The 14,794-nt window shown below is 58.9% G+C and overlaps 1 protein-coding gene across 5 annotated transcripts in view; it reads right to left on the minus strand.

The window, feature by feature from the left end:
• Nucleotides 1–14,794, minus strand: part of CRTC1 (CREB regulated transcription coactivator 1) — a 78,692-nt gene that overhangs the window by 25,077 nt on the left and 38,821 nt on the right. For 3 of the 5 annotated variants that reach the window (XM_060008015.1, XM_060008017.1, XM_060008013.1), the window contains exons 2-6: nucleotides 7,756–7,872; nucleotides 6,479–6,526; nucleotides 4,788–4,925; nucleotides 3,706–3,767; nucleotides 1,601–1,695 (exon numbers count right to left, since the gene is read on the minus strand). In XM_060008015.1, the coding sequence (XP_059863998.1) occupies nucleotides 1,601–1,695; nucleotides 3,706–3,767; nucleotides 4,788–4,925; nucleotides 6,479–6,526; nucleotides 7,756–7,872 (460 nt within the window). The remainder of the gene's footprint in view (nucleotides 1–1,600; nucleotides 1,696–3,705; nucleotides 3,768–4,787; nucleotides 4,926–6,478; nucleotides 6,527–7,755; nucleotides 7,873–14,794) is intronic. The other 2 variants (XM_060008016.1, XM_060008014.1) reach the window with 1 other exon arrangement.

Consider the following 14,794-nt stretch of genomic DNA (forward strand, 5'->3'; position numbering starts at 1 on the left):
TTGGGCTTTTGGCAGCAAGCCACGTAGCTCAACGTAGTCTGAGGTCGATCCAACCACGGTAGCTACGGCTCTGTGAGTTAGCTGCAATGCCAACCAGTCCCAGAGGAGGAAAGGAGGAGAGAGAAGGTCTAAGGGACTGGATGGGCATCGGTCGAGGCCCTGGAACCAGCTGTGCCTGAAGGCCCCTTTCCTTAAAACTTTCAACACTTTCTTTATGAGATCCAGTTTCCTGATGCCTGTTGGAGGTTCAGTGCTGCAATAGCGCCACTATGAACATAGTTAGAAGGAGGAGGTTAATTCCTCCTTCTAGAAACCTGGACTGGGGGATGGGAGGACAGCCAGGCCAACACCAGACTTCGTTACTGCCTGGGCCCCTCCTAGAGCAACGGGGAGAGGTGATGTGTCCCACCCCCCCCCCACCCCCACCAAGGCCAACTGGACTCTGAGCTACCAGGGGTCCTTCCACGGTCACAAAGAGTCCCTGGGGAGGGTGAAGCCCACTCACCCACCCCCAAAGCCCCAAGTTCCTGGCGGACCTCCCTCAGGATAGACAGCGCCCTCTGAATTGCCCCCAGCGTCAGGAACAGGAGGGAAGTACCAGGTCCATTCTCGTCACCCCTAGGCATTTGGAATCCTCGCTCTTATTATGGAGACATTCCCTTCTGCAGTCTCGCCTCTGATGCCCAATGAGCTGGAAAGATCACATGAGGAGAGCCCCTGCCCACCAAGGGGTGAAGTTCTGGTTGACCATCCTTCTTCTATCAGCAAAATCTCCCTGGTATGTTTACATACTCACACAGTGAAATGCTACCCAAAAAGTGGTAAACGTTTGGACCTGCAGTGTAAATGATTAACTGTCTGGTTTCAGTGTCCTGGAGCAGATCAGGCCCACATGGGCTTCTAGGGCTGGCCTCATAGCGTCACACTCCCCTCTCTGGGTGACACTGCCCCAGTTTTTAAGATGCCATGTACCTTCCTGGAAGGTCCCAGGGATGCTGCCTCCATACCTAGCTCCAAGGAGGAACTGAGGCCTGGACACAGATCTGCCCCAGCTGCAGGGGTGTGTGCATGACCCAGTTGGAAAGGAGGCTCTGGACAAGAGTTAGGGAACAGTTAGCCTCTTTTCCACACACTGTTGCCAGGACAGACCCTGTGGACCAAGAGGTTCTGAGCATCAGAGCCGGGAAATGATCCAGTGTGAAGCCCTGGATCAAACGCTACCTGAAGCTGAACATCTAGCTCCGACTGTCGGTCACGAGCTGATAAATGCCCCTTTTCCCCGGGCTTGCTGCTCCCAACATCTGAAAGAATCTGCAAGGCCCCCAGACTGCACGGCCATACCCTGAATCCATAATCAGAAGCCAATCTGAGTTTGCAGAGACTGTTTTCTCTGCCTAGAAAACTCCTACGCACTCCTCAAAATCCAACTCAAATAGCACTATCTCCAAGTTTCCCTGAACCCCTCCCCTTGTCCCACAGCACCTGCTGAGTCTTCCTTCTCAGGTCTGTCCACCTACATATTTGTGACCTCTGGGAGCACAGCGGTCAGCCACTGGACTTGCCTGACCCCAGGAAAGACACCCATGGGCCCCGTTGATACCTTTTTTCTGGTGCACGTCCTGGGACCCACCCGTAAAAGGCTCTGGCTGGGTGGGCGTCATTGTGCTCTGGTGAAGGGCAGAGTCAGAATTGGTCCTGGGGAGAGGAGAGAGACAGTGAGCCTTGGCCCCAAAGGGGACGAAGGGACAGTCCTGGTTCCACTCTATCTGGGACCCACCCGATGGAACAGGGTGGCAGTCGTGGGTCATTTTTGTGAGCTGCATACCTGAGCAAAAACCCTGAAGAACCACAACAGTGATTCTGGTTTTCGTCTGCAAAGGCTGCAGCAGAGCTGTCCGTTCGTTCCTAACCAGCCCCTGCCCATCCCTGCCCCTTCGATGGCCTTCGCGGCTTTAGGGAAAAGGTAGTGCTTTCCTGTTGAAACCCTGAAGAGAGAGGGCCTGACAGTCCCACAGTGGCCCAGCCTTGGGTGTATGAACCCATCATGGAGTCCCCTACTGGTGACCAATGGCCAAGGGGGGGTCTTGCTCCAACCAGCCCAGTGCTCCCAGGAGTCTGGGAGAGGCTCCACTCTCTGCCCCAATAACACAATCTGCCCCCAGCTGCAGGTGCCTGGAGGGAGGGTCCTCAGAAAAACCCCTCAGCTGCCTAGGAAACCAGGGGCAGCCACGGGGAGCTGGGCAGACACGCAAAGGGCAGGTCCAGCTGCACAGCCAATTCGGGGAAACAGCCACACACCCCCAACGGGGATGTCCCAGACACTGAGAGTGACGTGGAGGAAACTTGGCTCAAGGACAACAGCAGGGTACAGAGGACCGGGCTGTCTCTGACCCAGGGGCCAGCTGAGCTGTGAGGAGCCAGGGGGATCCTGGCTCCCCACCAGCTGTCTGTCCCTGAGCAAGTGTTCTGACCTCTCTGCGCGCTTTCTTATGCCTAAAATGGGGAGGATAACAGCACCAACTCCACAGAGCTCTGTGCGTCTTACATCAGTTAATGTATGTGATGGTTGAAATAGGACCTGGTATATGAACACGTGCTTGGTGGGCATTTAATTATGTTATTTTTAAATTTTATTTATTTATTTTTGGCTGCATTGGGTCTTCATTGTTGGGTCTTAGTTGCTGCGCGCGGGCTTTCTCTAGTTGTGGCGAGCGGGGGCTACTCTTCATTGCGGTGCGTGGGCTTCTCACTGCGGTGGCTTCTCTTGTTGCAGAGCTTGGGCTCTAGGCGCGTGGGCTTCAGTAGTTGTGGCACGCAGCCTCAGTAGCTGTGGCTGACGGGCTCTAGAGCGCAGGCTCAATAGTTGTGGCGCACGGGCTTAGATGCTCCGTGGCATGTGGGATCTTCTCGGACCAGGGATCAAACCCGTGTCCCCTGCATTGGCAGGCGGATTCTCAACCACTGTGCCACCAGGGAAGTCCCTAATTACGGAAGTCCCTAATTGAATGATATATTTTGTGCTGTGTTTTTTTTTAATAGCTTGTTCACTTTGGGTCTTTGTTTACTGAAGTCACCTACATATGTTTTTTTGCGTATGTGTGCTAAAATAAATATAAAACTTGCCTTTTTAACCATTCTTAAGTATACGCTTCTATGTCATTAAGTACATTCACACTGGTGTGCAACTATCATCTGTGTTATTGTAGGTATTTATATTAACTATATTATTGTCATCTTAGATCTTCCTAGATGATGGCATTATGGACTTTTTTTTCATCTTCTAGATGCATTTATGTATTTTCCTAATCTTCTAGTAATAAATATATCTTACTTTTCCAATCAAATTTTCTATGGCTTTTCAGGAATGTGGGAAACAATCATAATAGAGCATTAAATAAAGCAAGTGACAACACCGAATAGTCAGTACAATCCCGACTTTGTTTAAAAAAGAAAAGGAAAAAAAAAAAGTCATAAATAGAGGGGAAAAAAGAAGTCATAAATAGAGGGGGGAAAAAAAATCCCTGGAAGACCCCAAAACTGTGACCTCATTGTTTACAGGGATAGAGCTGATTTCTAGAAACTTCTGGATGCTTCTAAGTTTTGTCATTTTTAAGTGACTGCATATTGGTTTTCCAAGCACGGCCACGACGAAAGTATAGTTTTGTTTCCAATGAGAGGGCTGGGGGTTGGTTCTGGGTCACTGACCTTCTCCAGCTGGTGTCCGCAGGTGGCGAGAGGTACACGGTGCCATATGGGCAGCTGTCCGCGTGAGTGTAAGTTAAGGGGATGGTGCTGTCAGCTGAGGCCCTGCCCCGAGCCTCAAGAACCCTGCGCTGGCCAGCCCGAGTAGCCAGGCTGCTGGGAGCCGGCAAACAGCTGGGGCCTCGGGGCGGGGGCCTTTCCTGCCTGGCTGCGAGCAGCCCCCAGGGTGCAGCCCCATCCACCTAGCACTCAGCACTCACCCCCTGCAAGCGCACGTGCAGGCTGCACCCCTTCCAAGAGGGGCCTCAGCCATGAAACGGGGGCCCGTAGGGGGGGCTGCAGGGAGTCTAGTTCAGCTGACCCCGGTCTTGACTCTTAACTTTGGGCTGACGGGGTGACTCCCAGGGCCCGAGGGCTTGGTCTGGTGCCCAGTTGCTCAGGCTCCCCCAGCCCGTGGAAACGAGAACCAGGAAAGAACAGGCTTCTCTGTTCTAGAGAGCCGGGGTTCCCAGGAGCAGCCACTCAGAACGCAGTGGCGGGGGAGCCTGGCTGGTTAAGTACCAAGGGGCAGCCAAGTCGGTGGTGGGGGTGGGATTCCTCACAACCTCTCTGCTTGGCAGAGGCGCAAAGGCAAATTTTGTGTCTTCAGATCAAGCCTCCCTCTGATCTGTGTCTGGCTCAGATCCCCCTCGGCCCCACTGCCTTGGCTCCATACTGCCCCCAGAGGGGTCCACCACCATGGCCCTGACGTGTGGGTGCCCTGCTCACAGCCTTCCTGGGCCCCACTGCCCAGTCAGGCATCTGAGCATACCCTCCCAACTCTCATTTCAAGCTGTGTGCTCCAGTGGCCTACTCTGTGTCACTGTTCCCTGTGCTCCCCTAGCCCCCGCCTGGCTAAAGGCTCCTCAGCTTGCACTGCCTCCTCCAGGAAGTCTTCCAGGGTTGCCATGCAATGGCACCCCCCTCTTGGTGGGGCCCAGTAGCCCTGGAGGACTGGAGCGGCCCTGATTCTATCACAGAGCTGGCAGCAGGCAGGTCCATCAGCTGGATGAAGTGGTTCCCCCCCGACTCTGGGAAAAGGATATCTGCCTTCCATGTTTGTCCACTGACAGAGGCCGGCGATGTGGGGAGCCAAGGCGGCCACGCTCCCGGTACACTCTGTCCACTAGCCCATGGTGCCGGGTAGTTCGGCTGGTGTCCAGGCCTGAGGACTGGAAGGGTGTCTGGGGGTGGGGAGGGAGGAGAGGAAGAGACGGAAAAAAAGAGAGAGGAACCCAAACCACGGTTACCAGCTGTGGTCCAAGATCTGACCCCAGCTCTGCCCCCAGGATCTCGCCTCAGGGTCCCTCTACAACCCCCCTGCCCAGTTCTGGAGACACCCTCGGCTACTCCAGACGGGCTTCCTTTCCTCCTCGGCCCCTGCCCCCAGCCTCCGAGCACTGTAGGGGTGGCGGCGCGCTGGGGTTCCAGGTGCCGGGGCGGCAGGCGTGCAGTGCAGCTGGCATGCACGGGCCAGGCAGAGCGGCGCAAGCTCGGGGCCCGGAGCCGGCCAGGGTGCCAGGGGTGCAGATGGCCCGAGCACCCCCTCCCAGCCTCGCCAGGTGCAGACAGGCCTCCGCCCTCTCTCTCCGGGCCTGGCCGGCCTCCTCTCCCCACCTACGTCATCCCTGGAGGGGCCTGCCAAGAGACAGCCCCAGGGCTTCCAGCCCAGGACGTCAGGGGCCCACCTGGCCAAGTGCTGGCTCCCTGGAGGCTCCTCGTGGAGCCTGGGGCTGGTCCTGATTGAGACTCGGCCCCCACGCACTCTCCCCCACAGCCTTGTCCCAGCACCACCGGCAGCCAAGTGCAGGCACTTTCCGGAGCCCTGGCCCACAGCTTGGCTGGACGGGGCTCCCTTCCAGCACCTGGGGCTGGCATGAGGCCCCCGGTCACGCCCGGCTCCCGCTCCTGGCTCCATGCTCCTGAGGTCCCCAGGAGCCTGCTCTCCACCAGCCCTGGTGCCATGGGCCCCTCACCATCTGACTGGGGTGAGACTGGCAGCCTTAGCTAGCTCTGGAGGCAGCTACCAGCCTCCTACCTGGCCATCTGGCCCTCGGGCCCTTCTGTCTTCTCTGGGCAGCCAGGCAAAAAGCAATTTCCTCCGGAAGAATGCCACTGGCTGGCTCACTGCTCTTCTCCACCTGTCTGAAAACCTCGGCTAGCATTCAGGGCTGACTGCTCTCCCTGGTGTTTGGGGACCCCTGGCGTCCGGGGACCCCGTCTTTCCCTGACCCAGCAAGGACGCTGCCAGCTTGGGTCTTTCTGTGCTTCTGCCTCCAAAAGGCTGTGGGCCCGGGAGATAGCAGTGACCGAGGGAGGGTAGGAACCTCACTGTCCAGGCACAGACACCAGAGGACAGGGGCCGTTCATCTCCTCCCAGAGATGCCTGGAAGCCCAGAGGGGAAACCAAGGCGGCTGAAGCAGAGCCAGAGGCACAGAGAAGCTCGGGCCCAGCCACAGCCCAGCTCGCCAGGCCGAGTTAGGATCCGCGCACACGCATGTGCATGTGTCACAGGAACGAACCATGCAGCGTTGGCACGCATGCTAGGATCCCCCGGGGAAGGGGTCTCTCGACGCGACCATATGCACTTCCCCAGACAAGGGGGTGCAGAGCGAATCTGCTTCCGTTTGGCAGACGGGACACCTCCCGCTGGGCCACGGGGGCGGCCGCACAGGAATACCCAGCGCCCGCACACGTGCCGGGGATGCCGAGGCCTCAGCCCAGGGGCTCATTTACCAGAGAGACAGGAGCCGCTGCCAGAGCCTCCCCCAGATATCCGCTGGGCTGAAAATGCAAAGAACCAAGACTTTGAGACACTCCTGCCTCGCCTGGCCCCCCAGTGGGAAGCCCAACAGGCCCCCATGCACCCTCGGCCCACGGGGGCTCTACAGTGGCCTCAGGCAGGGCCAAGTTTGGGGATGCCCAGCGAGACACTGTCCTTGACGGAGGAGGGGATGGGGAAACAGAGGAAGAGGGGAGCCAGGGAGGAGAGGAGAAAACCCAAACTAGAAAGGGCCCTGACAAAGAGGTGAGGCTTTTGGAGCATGTGAAGATCAGCCTGACAGCCCCATGCATCTATCTGCTCTGATGTGGAGGCCACGTGAGGAGGGCCGTGCTCCAAGAGGCCCTGGGGATTCAGAGCTGAGCCAGCCGGACCCCAAGCCAGCCTGCGGGACCCTGGGCTGGTGCCCTGACACATCCCAGCAGCAGTGTGGGAGGAGTGCAAGTTGAGGAATGACTGCGGGGTGGGTGGGGGCTGAGCTCCCTGTGGGAGCGACCCAGCTCCACCTGGCCTGTCAACATGCTAACGGACGTGGCTGTCTCTGGGGCTCTGTCCCAGCCACGGGACAAGTGCGTGGCTGTTCGGTGGACCTGTCCCTGCAGGAGTCCAGATATTGTGCTGGGGGGCGGGGGGCCCAGCTATCGGCCCAGCTCCTGGGCCCACCGTGCCTCCACTTCCACCTGCAGACCAGGGTCGAGGGACATGGCCCAGGAAAAGAGGCCGGCCCTGCACCAGGCAGGCGGTGGACCTTATCTGTTCTTATTTATGATAAGGACGTGCGCGGCAGCTATGCGGCCTGCGGGAGCCGTGCTGTGTGGGTCTCTGCCAGAAAACGTTTGCAGACAAGTGGGGTCAGGCTGAGGGGCCTCCTTCTGAGAATTGCTGGGCTTGCGGATTAGTGAAGCGGGACGGAGCCAAGCCCCAGAGGCCCTGAGCAGTTCCCGCTGCCGCACAGTCGGCCAACAGGTGTAGCGGCTGCCGAAACACTCACAGCCAGACCTCGGCCTCTCTGCGGGCTCCGCTGACAGAGGATGGGCAGGGGGGATCCGGGTGAGGCCTGGCCAGGCCATCCCAGGGGAAGGAGTAGGCGGGGGCTGGGTGGGCGGCGGCAATTGTCTGGTGACCCCAGCTGTTCACCGGCTGTCATGCACGCTCTCTTGCTCTGTGGCCAGGGCCCAGACTGCAACACACTCCAGGTGGGAGGTGGTGTGGGAGAGGAATGGGGGCTCACCTGGAAGGGCAGATCCACGGTGCCGCTCCCAATCTGGTTCACGTTGGGCAGGGACCCGCCATAGTACTGGCCACGGCTTGGGCCCAGCTGCAGGTACTGGGACTTTTGGAGCTGGAGCTGCAAGAGAGAAACCGACAGCTATAGTGTGGGGGGAGCGGGGGTGGTGGTTCCTGAGCACACTCTGCGGAGCATCATTCCCGAGGGCCCCAAGTAGTGGAGTCAGTGGCACCGGGCACAGAGGGTGTGGCACCCCCATGACTCAGATTCTCAAAGGAGCCATGATTCTCTCCACCAAAACCAGCAGAATCAGAGACCCGAGACGCCCAGGTGGCCCTCCCCAGGCAGGGAAACTCGCCCTGGGGGTGCTGCCTCCATGAACTTGAGGGGGCGTCGCCAGCTGATTCAGACAATTTGTGAATAAGCAAGAGTATCAAGTGGACCTGGAGCCTGGAGCCTGCGCAGGAGGCCCCTCACCCCCCCAGGGGAGCCATTTCTTATCACGCCAAAGGCTGCGTTCCTGGGGTGCGGGCCAGAGGCTGCGAATTTACGCCCGGACACAGGAGAAATTGTCTTTCCACTGGCCTGAATCAGAGAGGCCAGCTCAGAAGTGCAGTGCTGGCTTTCAAAGTGCAGCATGTACAATCCCTCTGACAGCACACACAGGGTGAGAGGGTCTGCCAGACCCCGCCTGAGTTCTAAGGAGTCCTGCCCAAGCCCCCAGGCTCCTTCTGCCTGCCCCGCCAGCCTCACGCATTACAGAGCCTTCGTCTGGGGTGGCTGCATCCCTGCACAGTCCTCTGCCCATCACTCGTGTGGGGATTCGTCCTGCTGGGCCAGGCCTCAGAACCAGGAGTCCGGGGCTCCCTGACCAGCCACGGCTGCCTTGGTGCGGGGCTGGGACCGGGCCTTTCCTCGCTGGAGCATCGATTCCACTTTGCCAGGAATAGCAGATGCTCGTGACCTGGTTGACACCACCGGTGGCCCTAGGCCCTCAGCCAGGTCCCCAAAGCCTGTCAGTCTGCCCAGGCTGGTATGCAGGTGCTGTGACGGAGGGGTGGCAGCTGGGCACCCGGGGAGAGGTGGGTGTCCGCTCCAGCCGGCTGGGGCGGTTGCTAGGGTCGACGCTGTGTACACAACAAGACCGGCTCACGTTCCCTCACAAACAGCTCCTGGCAGCGCTCCGTTTGCTGTCCGCCCACACCGCCCGGCACTCCCACGCCAGACCCGGCTTCCTGGGGGGCCTCCGACACCGGAGGGGGAAGTGAAGCTCGGGAACTGGCTGCTCGCCCGGCCGAGCACCTCACCCAGGTAAACAGCTGTTTCCTGCGAGCTGCGGTGGAGCCAGGAGGGAGATTGACCTTGCTCCATTCCTCCGCGGGTGGTTCTCAGGCATCTGTAGGGTCCGGCCCAGGCTCTGTCTCCAATGGCTGGAGACGCTCACCGTGAACACCCCACTGTGTCCCTCCCTGCGGTTGCACGAGATGAAATAGGCTAGCCCCCGGTCAGGACGGAGGGGGAGGCCAAGTAGGATGGGCGATGGGCACGGGTTACCTTGCACCCGAGACCCGCCCCCCCCGCCCCCCCCCGCCAGGCCCTTCTTGTGTCTGAGCCACGTGGCAGGAACTAGCCTTACATCCACCTCTCAAGAACCACCTCTCGAGTACCATGTGGCCCTGGGGAGCTACAGCCCCCTTCTGGGCCTCAGTTTCCCCCTCTCTAGAGTGGGTGGTCCAGGTGAGCGTGTGTGCACAAACGCCGGTTGTGTGAGATACAGGAAGTGCTTATAACACACGTGCTTCTGTCCCAGGCTGAACGGCCAGCTCTGGAAACCGCAGCATTCTGGAAAGTACTCTGCAAAGCTGCCACGTTCCGGCCCAGAGGGAGCCCAGACTGGCGACAGGCTGCTCATGGCTGGTGCGCTGTTGCAACAGTGGCCCTCTGGCGGAGGCTTTCTTTCCCTTGATGGTTCCCAAGCCCCACCCACTGTGCTTTGGGAATGTCAGGCTTTGTGGTGCGGCCTCTGGAGTGGACACAGTGCGGGGCCCCACTCGTCCTTTGGGGGGGACCCCTGTGCTCACCCTCGGTTGTATGTGGGGCTGTGCAGGAGAGTTAACCTGGCCCAGGGCAGTTTGACCTTTGCCCCCAGCTCCTGGGAAGTGAAAGCGCTGCCTGATAAAGAGTGTCTCTGTTTGCCTAGGTCCTCGGGCCACGCTGGGTATCTATGCCAACAGTGTGACTGCGGGTGGAGGTCTCAGGCCAATGCAATACCAGCTCACCCTCTGCAGCAGCTGCAGACAGCAGTCAGCAGCGTCTGCGTGGCGAACCCCAATAAGAACCCTGGACACCAAGGCTTGGGGCACATTCCTGGTTGACAGCCCCCATGTATGTCATCACACACTGGTGCTGGGAGAAGCAAGCACTGTCCGTGTGATTCCCCGGGAAGGGACAACCTGCAGCTCTGTGTTTGGAAGTCTCCTGGCCGCCGCCCCACGCCAGCTGTGATCTGTGTCGTTTCACTGTAACAGACCCCGCGACCGTATGATGGTTTTCAGTGACTCCTGAGTCCTTCCAGTGAACTGCCGAGCTGAATGTAGTCTTGGGAACCCTCGAATTCTGCAGTTGGTGTCAGATGTGAAGGTGGTCTTAGGGACCCCCTTAACTTTCGCAGGGGCTGACTGCCATCCCAGGCCTGGCCAGGAAGCCCCAGGAGTAAGGTCCTGGGGTGAGGAGGTGCCAGCCTGGGCTCCACCCATGGGCCTGATGCCTCAGAGGGTCCACAAGGAGGAGAGCAGAGTGACACCACCAGTCAGGGTCTAACAAGCTGCCTGACGTTGAAGTTCATGCCTCTTCCCGCTGTCAAGCCACAGTCCCTCGTGCATCCCTCCACCCAGTGGTCCTCACTCTGTACCCCCTCGACGGCGCTTCCTACCCTACCCTACCCCCAACCTCGCCATAAACCCGGCATCCAAGCCAGGGTCTAACACTCAGCAGCACCTGCTGGTGGAACAAAGAAACACAGAACACATGAGTGAAGGAATGAATCAATGAATGAACACCACTGCTCCCGCTCTCAGGAGGTGACTTTCACCAGCCAGGTGACAGTCCCATTTGGAGGCCACATAAGAACCTTTCAGGACACCAACACAACTCCTGATGCCCTCAGGAGGCTTGGGCCACCCCTTCCCCTCACCCCATCCTCATGGGTTTTGGCAGAGGCAGGCGCAGACAGGGCAGTGAAGTCTGGACAAGGCCCACCGGCTCAAAGGAGCTGTGACTCCCAGGCTCCCCCTTGCTTTTGGCCTGCGGGTCAGACAGTCTGGGGTCCAAGTCCAGGCTCCCCAACTGTAAGAGTGGACCCCACTCCAGATGCTGAGGGCAGGCAGATGCCCCATCACCCACACTTTCACGGTGGCCTCCTTGCCTTCTGCTCTCCCCACTCTTCATTTCCTCTGGCCACCTGACCCCAAAGCACCCCGAGTTTGTGACTCCCCCCAGGGCCTCAGCCTGTGACAGCTCCCCCTCCACACCCACCTTGGGGGGGCCTCCCTGACACCCCACCCAAGAAGCAGGCCCCCCCAAGCCACCTTCACACTGGCCTCTGGCTTTGTTGTTGTTGTTGTTTTTTCCCCCGTTGCAGAGCACAGGCTCCGGATGCGCAGGCTCAGCGGCCATGGCTCACGGACCCAGCCTCTCCGCGGCATGTGGGACCCTCCCGGACCGGGGCACGAACTCACGTCCCCTGCATCGGCAGGCGGACTCTCAACCACTGCGCCACCAGGGAAGCCCTGCTGTTGTTGTTTTTAATAAAGTTTTCGGTTCACAGAAAAACTGCAAAGATGGCACAGGGAGTTCTGGAATCACCCTGCCCAGCTTCCCCTAAAGCTACCCTCTTCCTTTACTGGGTCAAAAGGAAGAAAAATGATAGCACCACTGACTGACCCAGGCCTTTTCCATATGCCCCTTGGTTTGTCTAGCCACGTTTGCCCCATCCAAAATGCCTGGCCCATGAACCCTGTCCACCATCCCCATCCTGTAACCGCCAGGTGGCGGGCTCCCGAGACTCACGGTCTACTGGTCACAACGTGTCTGGTGCCAGCACTGCATGGGGCCACGCCGGACCCCCAGGAAGTGCTGCTTTATGTCTGGCCTTGCCTCCCACCAGCATCCTGCAGCCCCAGATCTTTCCAGAACAGTCCAGTTCGTGTCTCTCAAATCCTCTTGCTCCCACGTGTGAACCAACCAACCAACGACGTGGCGCCACACCCTAGGGGTCAGAGGTGTTTCAGGGTTGAGGCCGATGGGGACACGACAGATGACCAGGAAGCACAGCATAGGCCTTAGGCACCCTCTGAGCCACCCTCCCACCCCAAGTGTTGCAGACGGCACCCCTGAGCCCCCGCCACGGGCCACAGAGCCCTTCTCAAGTCTCAGCACATTTAAGCATCACAACTGCCCTGTCTCAGGTGTCCTGGGGCGACCGTAACAAATTACCACAGACTGGGTGGCTTATAACAACAGGAATTCACTCCCTCACAGTTCAAGAGGTGGAAGTCCAAAATCAAGGTGTGGACAGGGTTGGTTCTTTCCAGAGGCTCTGAGGGATGGTCCGTCCCAGGCCCCTCCTGGCTTCACGGGGGTGGAGGGGGGGCGCTCCAGGCGTCCTTGGCTCACAGCTGCCTCACTCCGATCTCCGCCTCTGTCTCTACACGGCCTTCCCCTCTGTGTCTGTGTCTCAAATCCCCCTCTCCTTTCTCTTAGAGTAATACCTGTCATTGGGTTCAGAGCCCATCCTAATTTAGAATTAATCTCATCTTGGGACCCTTAATTACACCTGCAGAGACCCTCCTGCCAAGTAAGGTCATATTCCCAGGTTCCAGGGGTGAGCACATGGACATATCTTTTTTTGGGGGTGGGGGGGCGTCATGAGGCATGGGGGATCTTGGTTCCCCGACCAGGGATCGAACCTGTGGCCCCTGCAGTGGAAGTGCAAAGTCTTAACCACTGGATCACCAGGGAAGTCCCCAGGACACATGTTTTGCGGGGACACAATTCAACCTAAGACAGGCCCTTTGGGGGTTACCTGGTGGCCTAGTGGTTAGGATTCCAGGCTTTCACTGCGGTGGCCCAGGTTCAATCCCTGGTCGGGGAAGATCCCACAAGCCGTGCAGCGAGGCCAAAAAAAAAAAAAAAGAAAAGAAAAAAAATAGTAATAAGACAGGCCCTTTGAGGAGGTTACCAGCACACTCCGCTTTCCAGATGGGAAAACTGAGACTCAGCAGGCAAGGAAACTGCCCAGGGCCATCAAGCTCAGAAGTGGCCAAGTGGGGCATAGACTCCACTCCTGGAACCTGACTCTCGCATAACCCTGTGGACCAGCGGGTGGTTGGGACCGCAGAGTGTCCCAGAGGCCACATCACATCACAGATCAGAGCACGCCAGCCCTTCTGGGAGCTTATAGTCAGAGCATCAACCCAACCATTTCGGCTCTGCCAAGGGGGACCCAGCACAAGTCTCACTATAAAAAGCCACTTCAGGTCCTGCTTTCGCCCTGGGCCCCTCGTTTCCACACAGGGTTCCCCCGCCCCGGCCCCTGACACAGCCTGAGTGAGGACTGGCCCTCCCCCACCAAAGTCCTTCTCCCCCACCCGACCCCCACTCCCCCTACAGAACCGTGTATAAATGGGTGGCTTCTCCAGCCTCTCCCAACCCCCTTGCTGACAGGACCCCACAGGGACAGAGTTGCCCAGCACAGCGTGCATCCCCAGTCTGTGTCCACATCCCTACTGGGCACACAACCCCCGATCCTGGCACCGTCCAAGGGGCTGGGAGGAGTGGGGGCCACAAGGCCGGGGAAGCACGGGGGCCCGTGGCCCTGGGAAGTCATGGCAGATGCAATCACTTCTCCAGGGCAGCCCCCGTCCTCTGGGACCCCCACAGGATACAGCAAATTCCCATCTGCCAACCCCTCCCAGGCCTCGCTGTCTAGAAGGAGCTGGCCTCGGTCAGGTCCATCAGCAACCACCATGGCAACTGGCCAAGCTTCTAATGAAATTAAGGGGAGTAGCTGAAGGCTGAGCTCTGTCCTGCAAAGCCAGGGCAGGCATGGGGGCCACAGCAGAGCACCAGAGAGGAGCTGTGAGCTCTCAGCAGACCTGTTTCCCCCTCTCACCACGAAGGTCTGCACTGTCTGGCCCTCTGCTCTCCCTCCCCCAACCACTGTGCTCTACCAGCTGAGGTAACTGCCTCAGGGCCTTTGCACTGGCCCTCCCTCCTCCAGAAGGCTCTTCCCGCTGGGCCAGCCCAACACTGCGCACCTCTCCCCCACGGGGTCACCTCCTTCCTTCCACGGCTCACTATCCAAAACCACCCGACCAAGGTCTATCTCCTCCCATTAGACTGTCAGCCCTGCAAGGACCCTGGCACAATGGAGTAGCTTGGCACTCACACGGGGACTGAGAGACCAGATAACAGATGAACATGTGAATGCAGGAACAACTAACTGTTCGATGTGCTCAGAATCCCAGGCAGGGACAATGTTTCTCCTGTGCCCACATGGGACAGCCCACCCCCCGACTCTGGGGAAACTGAGGCCCAAGGAAGAACAGGCGGCTTCCCAAGTACACGAAGAGCCACTCGTGAGAGGGAGGTGGAGGGCAAATCCCACCTCAAGTGCAGGATCCTTCTGGGACCTGAGTGCTGAGCAGGACCCCAGGGGATTCGCACACCCTGGCCTGAGCACGGCCCCTCAGGGCTCCCCTAGGTGGAGTCCTCAGCAGGCTGCCAACAGCAGAGGGGTCACCTTTCGGGGTTATTCCCTGGGAGGGAGAGACCAGGGCTTCATCAGGTTCTCCAAGTATTCCAGCAGCAGTAGGGGCCTGTGGAGGGAGCCCCAGAGAGCCCCTGAAAGGGTCTGATTCTGAGTCACGTGGAGCTGCCAGTGCATTTTCCGGGGCCAGCAGTCCCTGAGAGGTGTGTGCACCCCACTTAGTCTGGCTGTGTCCCTCCAGGTTCCTTCCAAGGCCTGGCCCCAAGTGCCTGC

Source organism: Delphinus delphis, chromosome 3 (genome assembly GCF_949987515.2).
Source record: "Delphinus delphis chromosome 3, mDelDel1.2, whole genome shotgun sequence".
NCBI classification, from domain to species: domain Eukaryota; kingdom Metazoa; phylum Chordata; class Mammalia; order Artiodactyla; family Delphinidae; genus Delphinus; species Delphinus delphis.